The sequence below is a fragment of the Impatiens glandulifera genome, chromosome 6 (genome assembly GCF_907164915.1).
Source record: "Impatiens glandulifera chromosome 6, dImpGla2.1, whole genome shotgun sequence".
NCBI classification, from domain to species: domain Eukaryota; kingdom Viridiplantae; phylum Streptophyta; class Magnoliopsida; order Ericales; family Balsaminaceae; genus Impatiens; species Impatiens glandulifera.
The window spans coordinates 4,623,174-4,650,572 of NC_061867.1; the positions used below are offsets into that span (position 1 = coordinate 4,623,174).

Sequence of the window (27,399 nt, forward strand, 5' to 3'; positions counted from 1 at the left end):
ATGTCTTTGTTGCCGGATGAGATTCTAGCTGACATTCTTTGCCGGTTGCCTGTCAAGTGTCTGCTCCGTTTAAGGTGTGTATCTAAATTCTGGCTTTCCCTAATCAGTAGCTCCCATTTCGTTAAATTGCATCTGAGCCGATCAGTTCAAACCAAGAACAACCTCCGTATTTTTATGTGGAAAGACAATATTTATCGGGTGGATTTTGATCCCCTCAACGAAGGCTTTCTTCAACCGGCGGCGGTCGATTACCTTCCGTTGAGTTGTCCTGTGATGTCTTTGATTATGGAAATGCGTTTTTCAGATTATGATTATGATGGTGGAATTTTGCTTTGCGGGTCTTGTGATGGTTTACTCTGCGTGTCAAATGCCATTTCCATTAACACTGTCTTATTATGGAATCCATCAACGAGAAAATCTATAAAATTGCCTTACCCATTTGTTGATCTCCGAGATAAGTATGACATTGTCTACAACTGTATTTATCGATTCGGCTACGATAACACCAACGATGATTACAAGGTTGTGAGAATTGTGTTTCATTTAAACATTTTTAAAGCACTCATCTGTACCGATTATGAGTTGAATGTTTATAGCTTGAAATCAAATTTGTGGCATACGTCAGAGACGTTTCCTCACTGTCCGAAGTTGGAGAGCTTCGGAGATTCAATAGTTAGTGGAGCTCTGCACTGGATCTCGATCTCGTCTGTGGAATCGGATACAGAAAAGAAAATCTTGATTGTTGCCTTTAATCTTGGGACAGAGAAATACCGAGTAATTCCACCGCCAGAGTTTGTTGGACCTCATTTTCGTTTAAATTTGGATAATTTAAATGGATGTCTTTCGCTAAGTTGTCATTACGAGTCATCGTTTGTGGATGTATTTTTGCTAAAGGAATATGGTGGGGGAAATGAATATTGGTCGAAATTGATTACAATATCACCAACAAATCATTTTGTATCTTTTCACACTGTGAAACCTATTACTTATTCAAAATGTGGTAAGAAAGTACTCTTGAACATTGATTTTCTGAGATTTATTTGGTATAATTTAGAACAACAGTCATTCAAGGAAATTAAGGATCATGGTATGGAAGATTTATCAGAAGTACACATTTGCCTTGAAAGTTTCGTCTCTGTCGATGTTCCACCAGCTGTGTGCATCTAATACTAAAAATCATCAAGAAGAAGAGAAAATGAATCTGTGAGTAAACTAAATTAATTTGATTTACAAATAGAAAATGAGTTTCTCTTTAATCTCTAGATTATGGGTTTTGTAGGAACAATTACTTATCAAAGGGTTCAAGTTGGTTCTATAATTTCTACAAGGTATCTAGATTAATAATCAAATATATGTATTTTATACTATTTTGCTCATTATCTTTACAATGGTGGATTAGTATAAAGAGAAAGTTTTTGAATTTTGATGATTAAGCTAATATGATTATTTATTATTTGTAAACACATTTTTGGTCGTATTTATCGTATATTTAACACGTGGATTCAGACGAGATCCATAAAGAGAAGTATTTCCAAATATGCTCATTGTCGTGCTTAATTCCCTTTATCATGTCTTTTCGTTCGCGATTTTAGAATATTGAGAACTTTTTGCGGGTCAGACAACATTAAGCAAGATTTGATGAGGGGTTGAGTCTAAATTCAATATTTGTTTTTTTGTCACAGAAAAGGATGGATGTGCTGGAGTGCTGAAGAAAATTGATGAAGAAACAGATTAAATGTTAGAGGCTTTAAAGTAAAGTTAAGTAAATGTTTGCTTAATGCTTGTTTTTGGATTCATGGTGTATTGTTAGTGTATACTAAAAACATTGGAATCTTGAATTAGAATAAGTTTGAATGGCAGTGGCAAAGACCATTTTAAGATCTATAACTTATATTAGATTGGAGACTATTATCTTATGGTAAATTTACATTTTCACATTGCAATTTCAAATCTTTCTTCATTTCTGAAATATTAATAGCTGTTGCAGCCAGAAGGTTTTATTTATTTTTTTGGAAAATTACTTTTAGTCAATTAATTAATAAAACTCAATGGGAGAAAGTAAGTACAAGAGTTTTTTTATTAGGACAAGAACAGACTTTTATCCTAATTTTAATCAAACAATAGAATAACCAAAAAAACCAGCAAACTAAAATGTGAAACAACATTACATCAAGCAATTTCACTTCATCTCGCCCTATACGTTTGACTTTTTTTGACTTCCTCGAATGTGATTTTCCATTGTTGACATAGTTCCCAATTAGCCGAAGTTATAGGGATGCTTCGCCATGTGTGAATTAGGGTTGGGCCATCAAAGACAATATCATTCCAGATCTATTCTTCATTCCTTCTAGCCCTTGAAAATATTCTAGAGTTTCTTTCAGCCCAGATTTGATACACTTTCCCCATATAAACATATGAATACATTAACTTTGAAGATATGTCCTTTATAGTCTTCCTTAGCACAACCTCCTTAATAAGATTCCAATCTTTGAAAAAGCTACAGAAACTGAAATTATTAGTAAATTTCTTCCAAAGTACCTTAGTATATATATACATTTCCCGAGGATATGAGCTATTGTTTCCTCGTTGTTCGAACAGAGTACACATCTTGTACATGGAATGGTCATAAACTTGCTGATCCTATCTTGTTTCATGAGTCTTTGTTTAAACGCCAGCGATAGGACAATTCGAAGCTGGGGTATAATTTTAGAAGACCAAACACAATGAGCCCACTCCACCAACTGTCATATGCTTCGTATAAGCTTCAATGCTAGCCCAGTAATGAACCTGCTATTAACAACCACCTTCAACACATGCAAATCAATCCAATCGTTAAACGTGATTCGATTGATTTTATTAAGTATCCTTACCCCTTCTGGAATAAACCTCAAAAGGTCGTTACATTCATTATCCTTCCCTCTATTAACAGTTATATCAAGGTATTCTCTTCTAATTCTAAAATTTTCGTTTCATACCTTTTAAGGATTGGTGTTGCTTCATACCATGGATCATACCAGAATCTTGTCTTCCTCCCATCTCCAAATCGAACTTGAAACATAGACCATGCATGCTGATTCAGTTTGAAGATAATTTTCAAAAGTTAGGTTTGTGTGAATTGGTCATTTCTTTAAAAGGCACCAAACCAAATGGATTGAAAGCTTATTTTTCTATTTGCTATCTTACTAGAATCAAGAGGCATTTCTCCATTAGTTTGGAATTGGACTATTTGAAAACATATTGTTTTCTTGATGAGAATCTGGATTCCAATGTTAGAATCTATGTCTCATTAAGTTTTGTCTATAAATTTGATTTGATGTAGATTTACATCATATATATTTGAAAAAAAAAACTTCTCAAATCTACCTTTGATCTTTAAACTGGAATGTTTAATGTTAATTTTCTTCCTTTATTATGCGACGTTTTGTTGACTTGTCAATAATGAAAAGATTTTTACATTTCATGCTTGAGTTCCAAATTTAAAGATTGTTCTATTAGTATTTTTTTTTTTTTAATGAAATATTATTAAATTGCAAATTTATGAAAAAATTCAAACCTTAGCCAATTGAGGAAATATAGAAGGTAAAAATTTTTAATAGACGCCTTGTTGATAAATGGTTTCTTTTTTAAATTTTTCTGTAATCCAATTGGTTATGCAAGAGATCGTCATTATGACTATTGAAAGACATAGATTAAGACGACTAAATGTGAGATCCGGTAAGAACGTGGACTCGACGTCGAGTGATGTCATTGCTCTTTTGGAAGATTTTTGTGCTGGATGATTTTACATTTTTATTTTTCTCGTTTCACATTTGTCATTAATTTAACGACACTTTAATTTTAATGAATCATTTAAAAAAAATGAGGGAGGCAGTGGTGATGTAAAGAATTGAAATGAATGGATTTGGCAATGAATCTTGGAAATCCTTACATATTTGTATACTAAAAATAGTGTTTTCAAATTTCTTCCTTTGGTCTTTAAATTGGAATATTGAAGGTTAAGTCTCTTCCTTTAGATTTTCCTCAAATTTCCACCTTTTATTTTCTAGTCTTTTTTGTAATAAGTAAAGTTTTTTTTCATATGCTAGTAAAAAATGACTAATTCTATTGCTTTTTATTATCCATATATTTTTTATTATTTTACTTTTATTCTAACTTTTACCAAAGTTATCTTATATAGATTTAATCTTCTTTGTTTATAGTAACAAAGAGTACCAATGTGATTAAAAATTTTAAGGTATCAATAATTTTGGTTTCTTGATGTGAATCTTGAACAATCAATAATGAAGTGGGGTAAGCTAGGTATACTTTAGTGGATAGAGGAAATGATATACAATTTGTCTTCTTTAATTATGTACTTAATTTATTGAATTCTAAGGAGTTTATCGGATAATATCGCATCATCTTTGGATCATCGTCATCCTTAAGTGTTGTTACGATACAATTTGTCTTTTTCATGTATATATTTAATTTATTCAACTCTAACGATTTTTTTGTATTCTTATTTGTACCCAAGTTATCTATATAGATTTAATCTTCTTTGGAATTATTTATAGTAACAAAGAGTACCAATGTGATTAAAAATTCTAAGGTATCATTAATTTTTGTTTCTTGATGTGAATCTTGAACAATCAATAATGAAGTGGTTAGCTAGGTACACTTTAGTGGACAGAGGAAATGATATACAATTTGTCTCTTCAATTATATACTTAATTTATTGAATTCTAAGTGTTGAATAATATATATCGCGTCATCTTTGGATCATCACTATCCTCAATTGTTGTTACGATATAATTTTTTTTTTCATGTGTATGTATATACTTAATTTATTCAACTCTAAAGAGTTTGTCGTATTCACACCTTGTTTGGATCCTCATCATTAATGTCTTGAGATACAAAACCGCAATATTTGATTTTGACCCACTTCAACATCATCCACCACACTTGGCAGCGCTGACTATTGATGATTGATTTTATTTCTCAACTGACTTTCAACATTTTATCTAAAGAGCTAGACCAAAATCTAACATTGAAATGAATTAGGAATTAATTTGATTCATTTTCTCAATTTTTTACACTCCTATTATTACTGAGAAAACAATTATATCAAATAATGAATAAAAACTAATTACTATTGTTTATGCTACATTTTCAGAGGCTTGTTCGGTATAATTTAGAGTAGGAGTCAGTTGAGGAAATTAGGGTTCATGGTATGGATCTATTCATTAAAATCTTTCTCCATTTCTGAAATATTATTAGCTGTTGCAGCCCATAAGTTAGGGTTGTCTAAACCGATCATCTCCTTAAAAGGCACCAAATCAAATGGAGAGAATGCTTATTTTTCTATTTGCTGTACCACTAGAATCAATAGGTAGCCATTAGTTTGGTATTTGGAAATATATATATTTTTTTATGAGAATCTGGATTCCTATATTAAATCTTGATTTGATGACAAATTTCTGTTTTCGGATTTTTGACAATAACCAAAAATAAAAATAAAAATGTTTTCAAATCTCCATAATTTGGTTTTTAAATTGGAATCTTGAATGTCAATTCTCTTCCATAACATTATCTCAACACATTTTCACCTTTTATGACTCTAGACTCTACAATAATAGAAGTAAATTTGTTTTTCTAATGAAAGTTAAAACCATTAAACTCTACTTTACTTTTAAATGTTAGAACTATTTATAGGAACAAATATAAGTTAAAACATTTTTTTTGGAAAGGGGAAAATCTACATGAGTTTAGAGATTAAGGCAAAAACAAAGATTTGTCTTAAATTAGATGAAAAATTAGATAACAATTAGAAATAAAAATACAACGAATTACAAATAACCAATTACACTACCAATAGAAATATAAAGAGCCTTGAAATCAATAGATTGAGTGACTTCTTGGGGATGCATCATCTTTGACATATCAACCAATTTATTTCGCAAGTGAGTTTTCGCCTTCTGTTTCGAATTAGTACATTTTCATCCAAAATCATGGCCCTCCACTTCGAACTCTAGAAAATGAATATGTGAGTAAACTAAATTAATTTATTTACAAATAGAAAATGAGTTTCTCTTTAATATCCAGATTATGGGTTGTGTAGGAACAATTATTTATCAAAGGGTTCAAGTTGGTTGTATAATTCCTACAAGGTATCTAGATTAATAATCAAATTTATGTATTTTATACTATTTTGCTCATTATCTTTACAATGGTGGATTAGTATAAAGAGAAAGTTTTTGAATTTTGATGATTAAGCCTAATATGATTATGTATTATTTGTACACACATTTTTTTGTCGTATTTATCGTATATTTACCACGTGGATCCAGATGAGATCCATATATAGAAGTATTTCTAAATATGGTCATTGTCGTGCTATACAAGCCACTTCATTCCCTTTAACATGTCTTTTCGTTCGCGATTTTAGAATATTGAGAACTTTTTGCGGGTCAGACAACATTAAACAAGATTTGATGAGGGGTTGAGTCTGAATTCAATATTTGTGTTTTTTTGTCACAGAAAAGGATGGGTGTGCTGGAGTGCTGAAGAAAATTGATGAAGAAACAGATTAAATGTTAGAGGCTTTAAAGTAAAGTTAAGTAAATGTTTGCTTAATGCTTGCTTTTTGATTCATGGTGTATTGTTAGTGCATACTAAAAACATTGGAATTTTGAATTAGAATAAGTTTGAATGGCAGTGGCAAAGACCATTTCAAGATCTATAACTTATATTAGATTGGAGACTATTATTTTACATTTTCACATTGCAATCTCAAATCTTTCTCCATTTCTGAAATATTATTAGCTGTTGCCGCCAGAAGGTTTTTTTTTTTTTTGTAAAACTACTTTTAGTCAATTATTTAATAAAATTAAATGGGAGAAAGTGAGTACAAAAGTTTTTTATTAGGACAAAAACAGACTTTTATCCTAATTTGAATCAAAGAATAGAATAACCAAAAAACCATTAACTAAAACATTACATTAGCATGAAATAAAATCAACAAGCAATTTCACTTCATCTCGCCCTATACGTTTGAATTTTTATGATTTCCTCGAATGCAATTTTCCATTGTTGACATAGTTCCCAATTAGCCGAAGTTATAGGGATGCTTCGCCATGTGTGAATTAGGGTTGGGCCATCAAAGACAACATCATTCCAGATCTATTCTTCATTCCTTCTGACCCTTGAAAATATTCTAGGATTTCTTTCCACCCAGATTTGATACACTTTTCCCCATATAAACATATGAATACATTAACTTTGAAGATCCTTTAGTCTTCCTTAGCATAACCTCCTTTATAAGATTCTAATCTTTGGGAAAGCTACAGTAAATTTCTTCCAAAGTACCTTAGTATATATATTCCCCGAGGATATGAGCTATTGTTTTCTCGTTGTTCGAACAGAGTACACATCTTGTACATGGAATGGTCATAAACTTGTTGATCTTATCCCTTTTCACGAGTCTTTGTTTAAACGCCAGCCAAAAGACAATTCGATGCTGGGTATAATTTTAGAAGACCAAACACAATGAGCCCACTCCACCAACTGCCCCCTGCTTCGTTTAAGCTACCATGCTAGCCCAGTAATAAACCTACTATTAACAACCACATGCAAATTAATCTGATCATTAAACGTGATTGTATTCGATTGATTTCATTAAGTATCCTTACCCCTTCTGGAATAAGCCTCAAAAGGTCATTACATTCATCATCCTTCCCTCTATTAACAGTTATATCAAGGTAATCTCTTCTAATTCTAACATTTTTGTTTCATACCTTTTAAGGATTGGTGTTGCTTCATACTATGGATCATACCAGAATTTTGTCTTCCTCCCATCTCCAAATTGAACTTGAAACATAGACCTTGCATATGATCCATTTCTGAAATATTATTAGCTGTTGCAGCCAGAAGGTTTTTTTTTTTTTGAAAATGACTTTTAGTCATTTATTTAATAAATCTCAATGGGAGGAAGTTAGTACAAGAGTTTTTATAAGTTAAAAAAGTCTTGTTTAAGTGACTAAAAGTTTTTTCACCATGAATGTCTTATATTAAAGTTGGGCTAATAAATGAAGGGTTTAAAAATAAACTATGATTTTAAAAAGTAATTGAACAAAGTTAAACACATTTTACCAAGATTAGTCGACTTATATAATTTTAATGACTAAGACTTCAATATTGAATTGATAATAGATGAATTGGTCAACTTAATTGGTAATTCATGTCAAAAAAATTAATTACTTATCTCATTTTCTCTCCATTAATCTATTCTATCTAAATTATTATAATATTAATAATCATGATTCATCTCCATATATATATATATATATAATATTTCATTATTTCCACAAATTTAACGGTAAAATTAGAGAGAATAATGTGTAAATTTATATTGGGATCTCAAACTCATCGTTTTATCATTTAGTTAGTTGAGATAAAGTTAAATGTTTTAAAGATTAAGGAGGTTTAAATATTCGAGATCTTATTTTCTTTAACAAGGCTCTTTTATGAAAATAGTGTTATAGATTTGCAACATAATCGAATAGTCTTTGATCATCGATGATCAAATGTAAGTATGACTACGATTGGTCTGATGGTTCACAAAATGTCTAATTATCCAATGGAGTGTAGCATTTGGAGGAAAAATTATTCTATGTGGAATAGTTTTCGTGAGCAATCTAGATTCATTGTGAGGAATATTTTCGATCGGTGTTTTGGACGACAATTGGTGTTATATCAAAAGTTTAGCTACGATGTATCCTGAGTTTGCTTTCATTGTTATATGTAGAAGTCACACAGTTAAGGACATGTTTGATCATGGATCAAGTGGTTTCGCTAGCCGAATTAGATATATAATGAGAATAAACATTATGGAGAGTTCGTCTCATAATAGAATTTTACTTTTTGTAGGACACAAACAAGTGTCCCCGTTTGAACAAGATATTATGCGTTGGCAAGACATTGATAGTTTTTATGTGGGGCATTGTTACAAGTTTTTCACTAAGACGAGTTCATATAATTTTTGTTGGGAAAAACTTTAGGAGTCAAAGATTCCAACCAAGATCTTGTTCTTTGGATGGAGCATTATTCGCGGTGGAATTCTTACAGATGATATGTACATGAAAAATGTTGTATTATGGTTAGTTGTATGTGTCATGAGGAGATTGAATCAGCAACTTACTTACTTTTGCATTGTCGATGGGTGACTAGTATCTAGAGACTTTTGTGGAGTATCATTGTGATTCATTGGATGATGTCCGAGTCTTTGGGTAGTTGTTGAGAATTTTGGATTGATGCGGCTAATATGGAAGACATAAATAATTAGGTTATATCATCCTAATTAATTTTTGGTGGATTATCTGGTTGGAGAGAAATTGTCGAATTTTCATTGATCGTAGTCGTCTAATGTGTATTAATTATAATGTTATTATTATGATGTTTTCTGATATTTATTCTGGAAAGTCGGTAGAGTCCTTCGGGAGTTAATTGTTCTTCTCGAGTACTTACGAGCTCGATAACTTACTAATCAACATTTTTATTTTTTATATTTATTTTTTATCTTTTTCTTATCATGTTATTTTTTATTTTTATTTTTTTCGTTGTGCTCAAATAATTTTCATAATTTTTAATATAGATGGACTTTTAAAACATATTAATAATGATGATTTCAAACTATACTAAATAATGATTAATTATATATAATTGGATTAAAAAATATTCTCTCATTGATTTATTACATTAAGTTTTTAGATTTTTGGAAAATAAAGAGAAGAAAAAAACAAGAAAGAGAATTAATTAATTTGAGTAAAAAATCAAATAATAAATTTTGTAATTTGATTTTTTTTTTCATTATATATATTTATAATTTAATATATATTTTTAAGAATATATTTATATCGTTTGTTAATTTATTTATTCACCATCATTATTATTACTAATTTTAAAAATATTTAATTAATTAATTAACTCAAAATTATGTATTTAAAAATTAACAAGATAATAAAGATAAACAATGAATGAGTTGAAATAAATTTAATAAATTTATATTTAATTTATTATATATATATATATATCAACCATTTTTTATTTTAAAAGTTTTTTCCAAATGAACAGTACTATTTTAATTTTAATTGAGGTACATCATTTTATTTAATTGCCACTTAACGTACTATTTTTGACTTTTGAAATTTTTTCTTATATCAAATTGTTCTTTTCTTAAACCTCATTTTCTTATTCCATCTTCTTCTCTTCAAAGAACCACCCTCCATCTTATTTGTTCGATCGAAGACAAGCTTTGTGACCTCTGATCTCTGACCTCGGACCTCTGTTATTTCTATTGATCCATTTCAACCAATCATTTAATGATCGATGACAACTCTCTATATCGCGAATTCGACCGACCATGGATTGATTAAAGTATTTAGATTTATTTATGTAATTTATTAGTTTAATATCGTTAGTTTAATTTATGCTTGGATTGATATTACAAAGTTTTCTTTTTTTCATTTTTAAATTGTTTTATATGATTTGTGTAACACCTTTTATGAAACAAAGAAATAAAAACAATATAATAAGCAATAAGATTTTTTTTTTGAAATATCAATCCAATCCTAAATCAATTTAAAGAACAAAAATTATAATTGAAATGATCTTCCGCAAATTTGATTTGCGACATGAAGAGTTGTTGGTCGGGAAAAGAGTGGTTAAAATAGGGAGATAGAACAATAGCGGTATCGAGGTGCGGACAAGCTAGCCAGTTCGTTGTAGGTCGAACGGATGAAATGGAGGGTGGTTATTTGAAAGAGAAGATAGAAGATGAAATAAGAAAATGGAGGAGAAGCTCAAAGAAGAATGCGGAGGAAGATGAATTTAATATAAAAACAATATTAATTTCTAGAATTCAGTTAACACCTTAAGGTGACAATTAAATAAAAATAAAATAATGGTAAGTCAATTAAAATGTGAAAAAAAAAATGATAAAAGGTTGATAGTTCGAACCAATTGGCTCAACTCAAAATTAGAACTTATTTGATAAAAATGTCTTCAGTTTTTTAATCTCAAAGAATAGTTCGTCGTTTTTAGTGAGTGAAACTTAAATTTGAATTGCACATGAAATTAATTATCATAATTTTAGTAATTTAATAATTTCATACAAACAAATTAAAGTTTGTCTTTTTAATTTAACATAATACTTTATTTTCATAATTAATTTATCACATCAATATAAATAAAATAACAATTTTTACTTTTTTTTCTCTTGATATTTTCAATTATTCTTACATTACACATTTTTTAAAGACATTTAAAATTATATTGAAAAAAATATTATTTTTAACTAAAATATTTCATAATTGATAAACATATACAAAATTATGTCGTTATAAAAATTTTAAAAATATTGATACAAAATCTTTCTTTATTCAATTTTTTTCAAATCTTTTCTAACCTTACACATTTTGAGTTCTCAAACCAACTTTCACAAATTATAATGCGTTAATCTCGAAAATAATACTTAATTTTTTTAAAATATATTCAAATTGTTTTTAAATATTATTTAATTAAAAGAATGTGATAAATTAATTTGTAAATTTTGAATTCATATAATTAGTCGATTACTTTTAGAGCTAGTTTGATGTGGCGTTTTGGATTTGAGTTTTATCAAAAGTTGTTTAACTTAAATAAAAAATATATATATATATATAGGTTTTTTTATTTTTTCTTCTTATTATAACCTCTTATATATAATATAAATTATAATTAATAGTATTTTTATATAAATAATTTAATTTATATTAAAATAAATTTTAAAATATAGTATGGAACTAAATTTTAGTTTTAACACATTTATAATATTTTTTTACTTGTTTAAGATATTTTTGGCTCGTTTAAGTTAAACACATTTTTTATCGTTTAACAATTATTTGATTTATTTTTCCCGTTTAATACCTTTTTTACTTGATCAACACTTGTTTTACTCGTTTAACCAATATTTGCTTCGTTTGACCCGTTTAATAATTATTTAATTTGTTTTGAACTTTTTAATATCTCGTTGACCCGTTTAATATTTGTTTTGACCCGTTTAACACACTTTTGACACATTTACCACGTTTTGGTTCATTTAACACATTTATGAAATGTTTAATAAATTTTTATATCCGTTTGATATTTTGATTAATAAATTAATCGATGAAATAACAGGTAGAACTAATAAACAAGATATTAATTATAATAAAGATATGTGTTATTAATTGATTGTCTATGTTTTAACAATTGTGAACTGTTTTTTATATGTATACAATAAATATATTATTAATAAGTTTTAAAACAAATATTTTTTTATCCCTACTTTGAGTGTAGTTCCACCCATTGTTTCTTTGCTAAGTAATGAGGAGATCGTGAATAAGAAAAACACCTAAATTTTGTAAATTAATTAAATATAAAATAATTAAATTTATTTAATTTGGGTAATTTGAATATCTCTAACCCAAATCAACCCATATGATAATCTGTTCATTTGGAAAATTTAAACTGAACCATGGTTATACTTATTTTGTTATTATCAACGAATCAATGAAATAATAGGTAGAACTAATAAACAAGATATTAATTATGTATTAATGTGTGTGCATATACTCCGATTATCATACTATGGATTAGTAGTTTGAGTTTAGTTACAAAAGTGTAGACTATTATTTTATTCACTAACTCGGTACGTACATATTTCGAATTGTTTGTATAATTGTTGAAATGTTCTTGTCTATCCCGAAAATTATGTTAACTTATACGCAGAAAGATTTCTTGTCTTAATTTTGAATTAAATATTTTGATTGAATGCTTCTTATTAGTGTGATATTAATGGAAAGAATCCCGCAATTGTTTGTATTTGTTTTCAACCGAAAGAATGAATGGAGATATAGATAAATCTTGAGGTCTAACCAGGAACTATTTTTTATCTACTAAACTTTTATTCACTTTTTTTTCTAATATATTTCGTCTTTATTTATTTTCCTAAAATATATACTTACATTTTCTCTCTAAATTCATAATTAACTAATTAATTACATATTTTATAATAATTAAAAATTCTTAAATAAATATTAATATATTCTATCGGTATAATTAAATTAATAATACTTAAATAATTTAAATTAAATAAATTTAAATATTATATATTAAAATAAAATATATATTATATAAATATTAAAATTAAAATTACACTTATTTTGTCTTTACTTAATTTTATAATTATAATTTATACAATTAAAATTAGACATATTAAATAATTTAATAAATATACACTATATAAACCTTAAAATAAAGTTATATAACTCCACCAAAGTAGTCCAGTGATAAAAATCGACTTTGTTAATAGACCGAAATATTACATTTTGATTCTATCTAGAAATATTCGAGTTTAAGCAAGATCATAGTTATGAGTATCATTTTAATTTTTATGTAAACTATATATATATATATATATATATATATATAATATATTTTTTTAATATTTAAATAAGCTATTTTATTTTAATTTATAACATCTATTTAAATTATTTAATTGAAATTACATCCATCATTCTTAATTAACTAATTAACGATAAATTTTACAATATTTAATTTTAATTATATATTATATTTGTAAAATTATATAAAAATAAAAATTTAAATAAATATACATTATATAAATATTAAAATAAAATATATAAAAATAAATTAAATTGTATAATAAAATTTAATTATATGATCATAGCCACTTAAAAAGAATTAATATTTTGTAATAAAATTAAATGAAGATAAAAATAAATAATTCAAGTAAAAATATAATACAGTACATATAAATATAAATTAATCAAACAATATTTATAATTACATGTATTTTATCTACATAGTGTTGTACTTAAACTTTAAAACCAAAATGTATAAAGATAAAATAAATTTGTAAGAATAAAATAAAATTTATAAAAATAAAATAAAATTTATAAAATAAAATAAAATATATTTATTTTTTTTATATTTTATATGATATATTTTATTTTAATTTATAATATTTATTTGAATTATTTAATTTTAATTTATAATATTTATTTGAATTATTTAATTTAATATGTTTAATTTTTGTATGCCTATTATATTAATGAAATTAAATAAAGATAAAATATATTAAAATTTATTTAATATATTTTAATATTTATATAATATATTTTATTTTAATATATAATATTTAAATTTGATTTTAATTATTTAATAAAGTATTATTAATTATATATATATATATATATATATATATATATATATATATATATATATATATATTATGTTTATGAAATTAAGTAACATTGAAAGAAATGTGTGCATATATTAAAAAAAAAAAAGTGAATAAAAAGTTGAGTGGACAAGGAATCGTTCTCAAAACCAGTTGAAGATTACAGCACGATCATGACCTGAATTTAAATGTCCCTCCTTTTTATACTTTATTATTATTATATTTTTAATATATATATATATGATCATTGACCACAAATCACACGCATAATTATATATATAAAAAACAAAATCAATATTATATACATAAAGTAAATTACATGATGGGTAATGATAGTTTTGACAGGATTGGTAACTGAGCCTACTGTTTTAAGTCTTTCGACAGAATGGGTAACATTAATTTTGGGTAATGATAGTTTTGGCAGGTTTGGTAACTGACCCTACTGTTTTGAGTCTTTCGACAGGATGGGGAACATTAATTTCAACCGGCCATCTATATTTATATATTTTTATTATAAAATAAACAAATAATATATATATATATATATATATATATATATATATATATAAATATGTGATATTTGAATTTTTTTTAAAACTCCTTCCAAACTAATTTTATAATAAATAACTTCTCAACAATAAATTACTCATTTTATTAATTAAAATATTAAAATATTAAAATATTTTATATTTTAAATTATTATTTTATATTTTATTTATATATATATTAATATTTTTTAAGTCTTTTTTACCAAAAATAATCATAATCTCCTCAAAATCATTAACGGTTATTATTTTTTTTTCTCTTTAGATTTTAAAAACCTCAATCCAAACAAGGCCTATGATATTTTTATTACTTTTTATTATTAAATATATATCTATAAACATAATATAATATATATACTTCATTTAAGTTTCATTTTTATCTTATTATTTAAATTAATATAGAAATAATTGTTGAAGAGAATTTGAGAAAAAAATGATTTTATTGGTTGAAAATATATAATAATTTATATATTTTTTTTTCAATTAATAATGTCATATCATTCACTTTCTCAAAATTTTCTTTAATTTTCTCTTTCAAATTTCTTCCCCTATCACTACTCTTAAATTAATATGATTTTTTTTTTTTTAAATATTATTAGATTTATCTAGTTTACGCATATTCACAAGTATTTATATTTGAGATTCAACTTTTTTTTTTTTTTACAATAACATAGACGCGTGCCATATGAACAACTCAAATTATCTTTAGACGCATGCCTTAAGAATTGACATATAAGGCGTAAAATAAAAAATTTTAAATGGAATAAAACATAAAATAAAGACGTTAATATGACAAGTACGTGAGACATAGCGTGAGAGACCTTTCTCACGTGTAACCAACTACCGAACCAATAATAGAATCTAAATCGCATTTGAAGAAGCAAAATATTTTTCTTTCCTAATTTTTGGAGTAGTAATTAGATGAAGACTCTAAAAAGTATAAATTGATATTTTTAAATCATCATAAGATTATTTGAAATCATCATAAAAAAATGTTTTCTTAAAAAAATAAAGTAATTTGTTCATTTGGAAACTTTAAATTGAACCATGGTTATTCTGTTATTATCGACGAATCGAATGGTATTATCGATTTCAATGTTAACTTATACATAGAAAGATTTCTATTAGTGTGATTTCAATGTCTTCTTGTTTCCAACGGAAAGAATGAAATGTTTGTTTCTAATTGGAGATGAGGTCTAACCAGTTGAGTCCAAAGCGCGATAATGACCAGAATTTGAATGTGCCTCTTTTTTTATACTATTTTATTGTTATATTTTTAATATCATTAGTATAAAGTATATGGGAAGTATACGCATAATTATAATTATAATTATATATATATTATATATAAAGTAAAATACATGATGGGTAATTATAGTTTTGGCAGGTTTGGTAACTGAGCATACTATTTTGAGTCTTTCGACAGGATGGGTAATAATAATTTCAACCGGCGATCTATATTTATATATATCTTTTTATTGGGAAATTTGATGAAATGGCCCCCATAACAGGGGAAATTCCAAAAAGGGCCTCCGCCTACTAAAGTTGGCAAAAAGGGCCCTTTTGCCCTGCGAAATGTCGGAAATACCCCTTCGGCGCCAGTTTTTACGCTCAAAGACGCGAATTACCAATCACGCGATTTAATCTAAATCGCGTGAGTTCATCACCGCGATTTAGAAGAAACGCGTGATTGGTAATTCGCGTTTTTAAATGTACGTGAATTACCAGCCACGCGTTTCATCTAAATCGCGGTGATGAACTCACGCGATTCAGATTAAATCGCGTGCATGATAAATCGCGTCTTTAGTCGTATATATAATTTTTCGGCCCTAATTTTAAACAAAACCACCCCGATTCTCCCTCCCACTCCGACTTCCAAAACCACGTCTTCTCAACTGCCGACTTCCTTCAACATCGATCAAGATCATCGTTCACTCAACATCGTTCCTCGTTCAACGTCATCGACTTTCCACTCTATTCGACATCATCGTCTTTTTCCGCCGTCTATTCGACATATTCCGGTAAGTTTAGGGCTTTCAGTGTTAGGGTTTAGGGTTTAGAAGTGTATTATGCCGTCTATATTGATTTATATTGATGTATTTAGGGTTTAGGGTTTGGTTCTCGTTTCGTTGATGTGTGTAAATGCTTTTAGTGTGTATATGACGAGTATTGTATGAATGTTCTTATTCTGCATGCATGCATTTCACGCTTATTCATTCATTTCTCGTTTAAGAAATGACATTTCCGTGTTTGTTATGTTCTTGTGAAGAAATGGTATTTCTGTGTTTTCTTTGACTGTGTAGGCTTAGGGTTTATCTGTTTTGTTGTTTTATTGCTTCATTTTCATCTGTTCTTATTCTGCTTTACTGCTTTACGTTTAATAGAATGCCAATGAGACAGGATGAGTTGTTGATCTAAGAAATGACACATCATATGCTTAATGTCTTTAGAACTGTCCATTACTGCACCTTAATGTATTACTGCACCTTTACTGCACCTTAATCTATTAAGAAATTTGCAATCATTTCTCAATGGTTAATTCGATTTGCTTATTCCCATCTTCTTCCTTGTTTTGTAGATGGAGTCCACTACAATACCCGAGTTTGCTGGGAGGGTATCCTGGAAAACCAATATGGGAAATATTGCTGCCAAGTTTGCCAAGATGAATCTAACTGAAAGGGTAGAGGAAACCCAATTCAGATTCTTATTCAAAGGGCACCCGTTACTGCGTTTCTCAGGAATGATTATACACCACATGCTCCTCAGGAAGTCCAGCTCAAATTCTATGGAGATGAAGTTCCTTGTGAATGGAGAAGAGCTGTGCTTCGGGATGAGGGAGTTTGCATTGGTTACAGGTCTCAATTTTGGGAGATTCCCTACTGAGCAAACAATTTCCAACCAGGTTGAAGAATCTCCAACTTTGGTTCTTAAATATTTTAAACGTATTCCACTTATTAGAATAGGAGACCTTCATTCAAAATTCCTGTCCTGCTCTGATAGGGAAGATGCATGGAAATTGGGGCTGGTATACCTTGTTTCCCATTATCTCTTTGCCCTTGACCCGAGGAGGATAATAAATATGAAACTCTTCAGCATGGTCGATGACATCGACACCTTCCTCAATTTTCCATGGGGAAAGGTGGCCTTTAGAGCAACCATGAAGGGTTTGACCAAAGACATTGATCGCTACAGGAAGCTGTATCTGCAGAAGAAGGATGCCGCCTCGGGGAAGAAGAACAAAGACAAAGACAAAGATGTCGATGTTTCTTATACCGTATATGGGTTCGCACTAGCCTTACAAGTGTGGACTTATGAGGTGATCCAAACGTTTGTCCCCAATCTTGCAATTAAAACGACGCTTCAAACTGAAGAGCCTGTCTGCCCAAGAATAATACAGTACAAATCAAAGAGGAAGAGCACTGCCTCTGATCTTCACACTGCCCTGCAAGGCACGATTGTTAAGAAAATGGAATTGTCTGAAGAAGAGAAGATCTTATATGCTGGGGATGACTTTGAAGATATGGGAGGTAATGTTTATGATGTCTTTTTTGATCTTGACTGCAGAAAGAGGAAATTTGGAGATATTGACGATGGAGTTCCTCATAAAAAAACTGTCATGAGGAAGAAAAGACAAATTACTTCAGCCAAAGCCAAACCTTCCACAAGAAGAAGAACCCGCAACCCTACCCCCAGCACCAGCACCAGCACCAGCAGCTCTTATTCTGTCGAGAGCGCCACGAGTAGAAAAGACGACGAAGAAGAAGAAGACGAAGACGAAGACGAAGACGAAGAATCCTCTCCCCCAACTCCAACAGCAACAACTCCCCACGATAGATGTAGATTGGATCAACTTTCGAAGGAGCTAAATGAATTCAAAACTGTAATGAGAAACGAAATGACTCTCTTCAAAACTGAAATGAGAAATGAAATAAGTCTCATCAAAACCGAAATGAGAGATGACATAATTCTCATTAAACGGATGTTAAAGCAACTACAGCAAGGGGAGAAAAAGAAGGAGAATGAAGAAGAAAAGGACGAGGGGGATTTTGAGGTGAACACTGAGGACAATGATGTGGTGATTTTGGAGAAAGACAATGATGTGCTTGTGGAGGAGAATGAAGTTGAGGTATGTATTTCTTGTATTTCCTTGAATTTGGATAATTGGTGCATTTCTTGCATTTCGACTAATTGAAGGCTTTTCTGTTTATTGTAGGATGGACAGGAGGAAGACAATGATGTGCTGATTTTGGAGAAAGACAATGTTGGACTTGTGGAGGATAATGAAGTTGAGGTATGTATTTCTTGCATTTCCTTGCATTTGTATAATTGGTGCATTTCTTGCATTTCGACTTATTGAAGGCTTTTCTGTTTATTGTAGGATGGACAGGAGGAAGACAATGTTGGGCTTGTGGAGAAAAACAATGTTGAGGAGGACAATGAAAATGAAGAGAAGACAGTTGAAGATGGTGTTAAAAATACTGAGGTATGCATTTCTTGCATTTGGTGCAATTCGCGCACTTTTCCTAATTCTTGCATTTGGACTAATTGAAGGGCTTTTTTGTTTATTGTAGGATGGACAGGAAAAAGACATTGTTGGGCTCTTGGAGAAAACCACTGTTGGGGAGGACAATGAAAATGAAGAGAAGACAGTTAAAGATGGGAAAAAAATTTCGAGGTATGCATTTCTTGCATTTGGTGCAATTCGCGCACTTTTCCTATTTCTTGCATTTGGACTAATTGAAGGGTTTTTCTGGTTTTTGTAGGATGGGCCGTTGTTGGAGATGGAGAATGTTGGGAATTTGGAGGAGAAGACAGTTGAAGATGAGCAAAAAAATTTCGAGGTATGCATTTCTTGCATTTGGTGCAATTCGCGCACTTTTCCTATTTCTTGCATTTGGACTAATTGAAGTGCTTTTCTGGTTTTTGTAGGATGGGCTTTTGATGGAGATGGAGAAGATAGTTCAAGATGGGGAAAAAAATTTCGAGGTATGCATTTCTTGCATTTGGTGCAATTCGCGCACTTTGCCTATTTCTTGCTTTTGGACTAATTGAAGGGCTTTTCTGGTTTTTGTAGGAAATGGAGAATGTTGGGAATTTGGAAATGGAGAAGACAGTTCAAGATGGGGAAAACAATACTGAGGTATGCATGTCATGCATTTGGTGCAATTCGCGCACTTTGCCCATTTCTTGCTTTTGGACTAATTGAAGTGCTTTTCTGGTTTTTGTAGGATGGGCTTTTGTTGGAAATGGAGAAGACAGATCAAGATGGGGAAAACAATACTGAGGTATGCATTTCTTGCATTTGGTGCAATTCGCGCACTTTGCCTATTTCTTGCATTTGGACTAATTGAAGTGCTTTTCTGGTTTTTGTAGGAAATGGAGAATGTTGGGAATTTGGAGGAGAAGGTGGAGGAGCAGGTGGAGGAGCAGGTGGAGGAGCAGGTGGAGAAGCAGATGGAAGATAATGAAGATGATGTTGAAGAGAAGGTGGAAGAGGAGGTGGAAGAGGAGGTGGAAGAGGAGGTGGAAGAGAAGGTTGAAGAGAAGGTGGAAGAGAAGGTGGAAGAGAAGGTGGAGGATAATGAAGATGAGGTATGCAATTCTTGAATTTGGACTAATTGAAAGGCTTTTGTTGCCTAATTCAATGATTTCTTTGTAGGTGGACGATGATTTCGTTGTGCAGAGGGGTAGGAAGGGGGTGCAGAGGGGTAGGAGGGGGGTGCAGAGGGTGGAGGATAATGAAGATGAGGTATGCAATTCTTGCATTTGGACTAATTGAAGGGCTTTTGTTGCCTAATTCAATGATTTCTTTGTAGGTGGACGATGATTTCGTTGTGCAGAGGGGTAGGAAGGGGGTGCATAGGGGTAGGAGGGGGGTGCAGAGGGGTAGGAAGGGGGTGCAGAGGGGTAGGAGGGTGGTGCAGAAGAAGGTGGACGATCATTTCGTTGTGCAGAAGAAGGAAGAGAAGAAGGAGGACAAGCGGATAGATGAGGATGTGGTGGTACTGGAAGATGCATCCCACATCCTATTTAAGAGAAAGAGGACGGCGTCGAAAGCTTTACTTAGTCCCTACATCGTCCCTCGTCCAAGAAAGAAGACGATTGTTCTCGATCCTATGTCGACTTGTAATGAGCAACTGAGGAAAGAGTTCAAGAAAGAATTTGCGAAAGGGGCTAGATTTAAAAATGTTCAACTCTCTGATGGCATTGGAGACCTTAAGTTCTTCACTACAATTCTGAGGTTAAATAAGTGGCTAACTGATGTGGAGATGAATGCAGCAATTTGTCTGCTAAGAGCAAGAGCATTCGCCTACCCTAAGTCGTACCCGGCGGATTTCACCATCTTAGATTGCCAGTTTGGCCCTTTGATTACTTCATACTATGACGATTTTGTTGCTGACTCGGTTGATCCAGAAAAACCAGCTGGCCATACTTTCTCTGAAGTCATTTACCACTACCACTGGGGTAGAGAAGATAAACATATGCCCGGTTGGAGCAGTGTTGATGTTATTTACTTCCCCCTCAACCTCAACAACCTACACTGGGTACTGTGTGTTATTCGATTGCAAATAATCTAAAGTAAACCTTGAGCAGAACTCATAGGCATCCAATCTATGGGTACGGGAAGCAGCCAGGGCATGAGTGCAAGGAAGACCAGATACATCAAATACCCTACAACTACAACTCATTCCTCTCAAGTCAACTTTATAATCAGATTCACCGTCATGGACATAAAACTCGAAACGGTTAAGTGGATGAACGTTATATAATATGGCCTTCTCAGCTTGATCACGTAAGAACTTTTCATAATAAGAAGATAAACGTTCATTGTGATTGGAAGCTTTTTCTCTTCGACTGTTAAACCAATCTTGTAATGTGAATCTTAAATAATCAGCTAAGATTGATATGGGATACTTTCTAGCTTCCCTACTTTGACTATTGAAGCTCTCAGCGTAATTGCTTGTCATTTGATTGTATCGTTTACCCGGAAAAAATGCACGACTTCATCTCTCAAACCCAATATCTGCCAAATACATAGCAATACGAGGGTCCTTAGCATTGATCTTGTCAAAATGCTGATTAAACTTCAAGATTGTGTATGCTTGAGAAGCCAAACCAAACTCGGCGTGGCAGTGATCGGTTTTGAATTTGGCCATAATATTCATCTTGATGTGATATGTGCACGCACCGTGGTCAGCTTCTGGAAAAACAGCACACAAGGCATTGGCGATGCTTGGGTGTCTATCAGATACAAACACGAGATCATCAACCAATCCAATTGCATCTCTAAGTTTTTGCATGAAATAAGTCCAGGAGTTGTTATTTTCAGAATCAACAACGCCGAATGCAACAGGATAGAGTTGTTCATTCGCATCTAATGCTATCGCCACCAATAGTTGACCTCCAACCTTGTGCTTAAGAAAAATGGCATCGACGCACAATACTGGACGACAACAGTTTTTGAAACCCCTAATTGAGCAGCCTAAGGACATGAACATATACCTGAAATGACCGTGCTCATCCGTCTGGATGTCTGTTATGGTACCCGGATTGTTCTTCTCCAACATGTACAGGTATGATGGCAATTTACCGTAAGAATCTTCTACAATTCCTCGCACCGCCATTAGGGCCTTTTCTCTAGACCGTCAAGTCTTATTATAAGACAATTTTATTCCATAAGTAGTCTGTATGTCTTCCATTATTTTCTTGGGCATGTGGTCATGGTGATGGTCCATGTACTTGCTCTTCATGCATTCGCCAAACACCCATGCTGGTGCTGGCCTTTGATTCTCTTGCCTCGTCACAATTGAACAGGTATGATCTTTTACGAATTTACGAATCTCAAACATTTCCGAGGAATTTACTCTGACAGCACGCAGTCTCCACTTGCAATTCTTATCCAAACATTTCACAACCCAAAGTTCTTTTTTTGACTTCACCACTTTGAATTCAAAATGATTAGTCATGGCATATTTATATAACCTCAGCTGAAGTTCTTTTTTATTCTCAAACAAAGAACCGACTTCCAATCCGATTCCGGTACTTACTGCCTCATGTAAAGGATTTTCACTACTTGGTATGCTACTAGCAACCCATTCACTGCAGCTTGGTTGAGTACGAACAACAACATTGTTTTGTTGTGTACTAGGAACCCAAGAACCGCTTGGATTTGGATTGGTACTAGGAACCCAATCAGAACTACTAGGTTGGGTAATAGGAACCCAATCATCATCAGCATCATCCCCCACATTCAGACGCAAATGTTCATCTTCAATGTCATTTTCAAAGAAAACCTCACGCTGCATCGGGAAGACGTCGGGGTCATCAATTTCTGGAACCGCTACACTTTCTTGAGTTGGTAGTGACTTCTCTACTAAGGATACACACAATGGAGTGCGGTTGTGGACTGAAACTACTTCATGTAAAAAGAACTCCACATCCACATCTTTTTTTATATCAGTTATATAAGAAAATTTGGCAATCATGCCAGGAGCATTATATTTGGCTTGAAGCAATAAATCATATCTAGATTTGTCAACATCGGTAGCAGAATAAATTTGATCAACTAATTGGGCATAAGTAGAATTTTGGGGAACAATCATACCGCTGTTTGACTTTGCAGAAAAATGAGTAAGATCATCCGTAATTTTCCACTCTCCATCAAAGTAAAGAAGTACAGGTACTTGAGCTGCAATTGAAAACAGTTCAACAACATCACAAGAATTGAAAACAGTTCAACAACATCACAAGAATTGAAAAAAGTTCAACAACATTACCATAACCGAGGAGAGTTTGCTCGTAGAGTTTCAGGAAATCCAATGCCGCAACTTTTTACCATAAGTTTGCTTCAATGAATCTAATGGGATAAGAGCTCCCTATCTAATAGGTCCATTGAAGCAAACTTGTGGTTAATTCTTGGAATATTGTATCTCCACGAAACATACCAGTAAACTCTACCTCAATACTAGAATAACAAGATAGTATTGAGTGAAATCAGCTACACTATGCCAGCATGCAAACCCTAAACCTTAATACTAGAATAACAAGATAACTCAAGAACTGTGGAACTTAAACAAAAAGGTCTTGTAACTATAAGAACTGTGGAACTTAAACAACGTACTGATAAACAAATTCCAAGACAATAACTCAATAAGACTTTCTATGAACTAAAACAAAGCTAATACCCAAATCAAGGCCTCGTTTGAGGAAGGGTTATTTAGATTTAATCAAATCATTTCAATCATCCACAAATTACCCTTACTTTATTTGAATAGCATTTTAAATATTAAATAAACATACCCATTTTGAGAACGAAGAATAGTGGGTAAGCTGCTGCTGCTCGTGGTCGAGTTCTTCAGGGGAGGGTCGAGTCGGAGTGGCGAAAGCGAGAGAAGAGAGAAGGGGAAATTAAGGATTCGTGGTTTTGTTATAAATTAGGGCACAAAAATAATATATACGATGAAAGACGTGAATTGTTATTCACGTGTTTCATCTAAAACACGTGAATAAACTCACGCGTTTTAATGTGAAATGCATTCACGCGTTTCATCTAAAACGCGTGAGTTTATTCACGCGTTTTAGATGAAACACGTGAATAGCAACATTGTTCCTTGTTCCTTGTTGTTTGAGTTATGTGGCGAATATGCGTGAATAACAACATTGTTCCTTGTTGTTTGAGTTATGTGGCGAATAACAACATTGTTTCTTGTTCCTTGTTGTTTGATTATACACAATACGCGTGAGTTATGAGGATAAGTTATGATATTGTTAACATAAGTAATAAAGCATAAATAGAAGAATATTCAGTAATATAAACCACCATAAATCATAAATATCCAAATTAAGTATTGTTATAAACCATAAATATCATAAATAACCCATAAATAGAAGAAGAACAATAAGTCTAAACAACTCCAAATTAAGTAAGCAAATGCTGCAAATCACAAGCAGCAACAGATTGAAGCAACTTTGTATGAGGAACAACATGTTCATCCAATATGCATGACATAGCAGCCACTGTCTCAAAAAGCCAATTGTCGGGGAGAACATCAAAATCCTTTTCAATTGATCGATACCTGCTGTCTATCTCGAAGTATACTATTATAGTTTTCGCATCCCTTGGCTCAGCAAATGGATAATCTGGATTATCCGATTCTTTAATACTACCACCTCCAGCAACTATTAACTCAATGAGATCATGTTTGTAAAGTGTGTTGAAATTCCCTACAAATATAAAAATGTAACCGTCGAACAGTTTCGAACGCTGAAAAACCAACAAAGAAGATAATTTCAGTTATCATGCAAAATAAGAAAAAGTACAGATAGGAGGAATAATACCAAACTCACATTATTCAACAACAGAAGTCTGCCTTTTCTAGGACCACCTTGGGCTCCATGATTATCATGTTTAACCTCATAAGGTTCCTCATCAACACAGTTTTCGGTTTTCAATGATGATTTTATCCCTAAACAAAACAATTTTTAAACTAATTTAACAGACATATGTATGAAAATAATCGTGTTAACAGAGACTCACAATCAATAGTAAGGACCCATTTCCCGTTCAGAATTGTCTTCAATACTTTTTGAGTTCGGCCGCATGCACCATTGGGATCAGTGTAAACAATAACATGAGTTACATCTTCTCTCCACTTCGGAGACACCCTTGCACCAAAAGTGCGAGCAAATTCAACTATCAACAACTGTGTAAAACAATAATATAATGGTTATTACATACAAAACTAGTTAATATGGACATAGTAGAGAGAATAGAACATACATTATTTTCAGGTGATAATTGATTGGGACATAAGGTCATAACAGTGTTTGTTGCCTGCATATTATAAAAAAAAGGAGTTGAACGAACTGAGAAAACCATTTTATTAACAACCATTTTATTACATACCATTTTGTTGAACGAACTGAGAAAACCACAACGACAGCTCCTGATCTAAATATTATAATATCCATCATTACAAACAGCAGAATATACATCAATAGCTAACCATACAATATTCATGTAATTGAAAATCAACAATCAATCAGTATATATAGGAAAACCAACAATCAATCAGTATATATGAAACGGCATAATATACATCAAAACCAAACCTTTAACCCTAAATACAACAATATCCATGAATATAAATGGCAGAATATACATCGAAACCTAACCCTAAACATAAATACTATAATATCTATCAATATAAAAGGCAAAATATACATCGAAACCTAACCCTAAACCTAAATACATCAATATCCATTATAAACGGCATAATATACATCAAAACCAAACCCTAAACCTAAATACATCCATATAAATGGCAGAATATACATCGAAACCTAACCCTAAACCCAAATACTTAGATATACATAGGAAACAGCATAATATACATCAAAAACAAACCTTTAACCCTAAATACACCAATATCCATGAATATAAACGGTATAATATACATCGAAACCTAACCATAAACCCAAAAACTTCGATATACATAGGAAACGGCATAATATACATCAAAAACAAACCTTTAACCCTAAATACATCCATATACATGAATATAAACGGTAAATATACATCAAAACCTAAGTCTAAACCTTAAGCCCTAAACTGACCTGATGATGTTGAAGAACGATGATGTTGGAAGGATCCCGATGATGTTGAGGAACGATGATGTTGAGGAACGCTGATGTTGATGAACGATGATCTTGATGGATGTGGGAATGGAAAGTCGGCCGCAGTCGGAGTGGGAGGGAGAATCGGGGAGGTTTTGTTTAAAATTAGGGGCGAAAAATTATATATACGACTAAAGACGCGATTTACCATGCACGCGATTTAATCTGAATCGCGTGAGTTCATCACCGCGATTTAGATGAAACGCGTGGCTGGTAATTCACGTACATTTAAAAACGCAAATTACCAATCACGCGTTTCTTCTAAATCGCGGTGATGAACTCACGCGATTTAGATTAAATCGCGTGATTGGTAATTCGCGTCTTTGAGTGTAAAAACTGGCGCCGAAGGAGTATTTCCGACATTTCGCAGGGCAAAAGGGCCCTTTTTGCCAACTTTAGTAGGCGGGGGCCCTTTTTGGAATTTCCCATGTTATGGGGGCCATTTCATCAAATTTCCCCTTTTTATTTATTTATTATAAATTAAATAATTAATATATATATATATATATATATATATATATATATATATATATATATATATATATATATATATATATATATATATATAATATGCTACTATACTGATCATTTTTATGATTATTAAATATATATATGATCATTGATCACAAGTCACACGCATAATTATATATATAAAACAAAATCAATATTATATATAAAGTAAAATTTAATGATGGATAATGATAGTTTTGACAGGTTTGGTAACTGAGCCTGCTGTTTTGAGACTCTAGACAGGACGGATAACATTAATTTCAACCGGCAATCTATATTTATATATATCTTTTTTATTATAAAATAAATAGAGAAATAATTGGGAGATAAACTTGTGAGGGAGAATTTTAAAGGATTGACGTGGCGTAATTTGATTGGCCGAAAAAATAATAAAATTTATCTTTTCTTTCT

At 31.2% G+C, this 27,399-nt stretch overlaps 1 protein-coding gene across 1 annotated transcript; it reads left to right on the forward strand.

The window, feature by feature from the left end:
• On the forward strand, positions 1-27,227 carry LOC124942960 (F-box protein CPR1-like). Its single transcript, XM_047483528.1, has 6 exons — positions 1-1,000; positions 1,055-1,155; positions 19,374-19,451; positions 19,732-19,788; positions 20,838-21,267; positions 27,193-27,227. The coding sequence occupies exons 1-6, from the start codon at positions 1-3 to the stop codon at positions 27,225-27,227; spliced, it is 1,701 nt and encodes a 566-aa protein (XP_047339484.1).
• Positions 27,228-27,399: the final 172 nt, after the last annotated feature.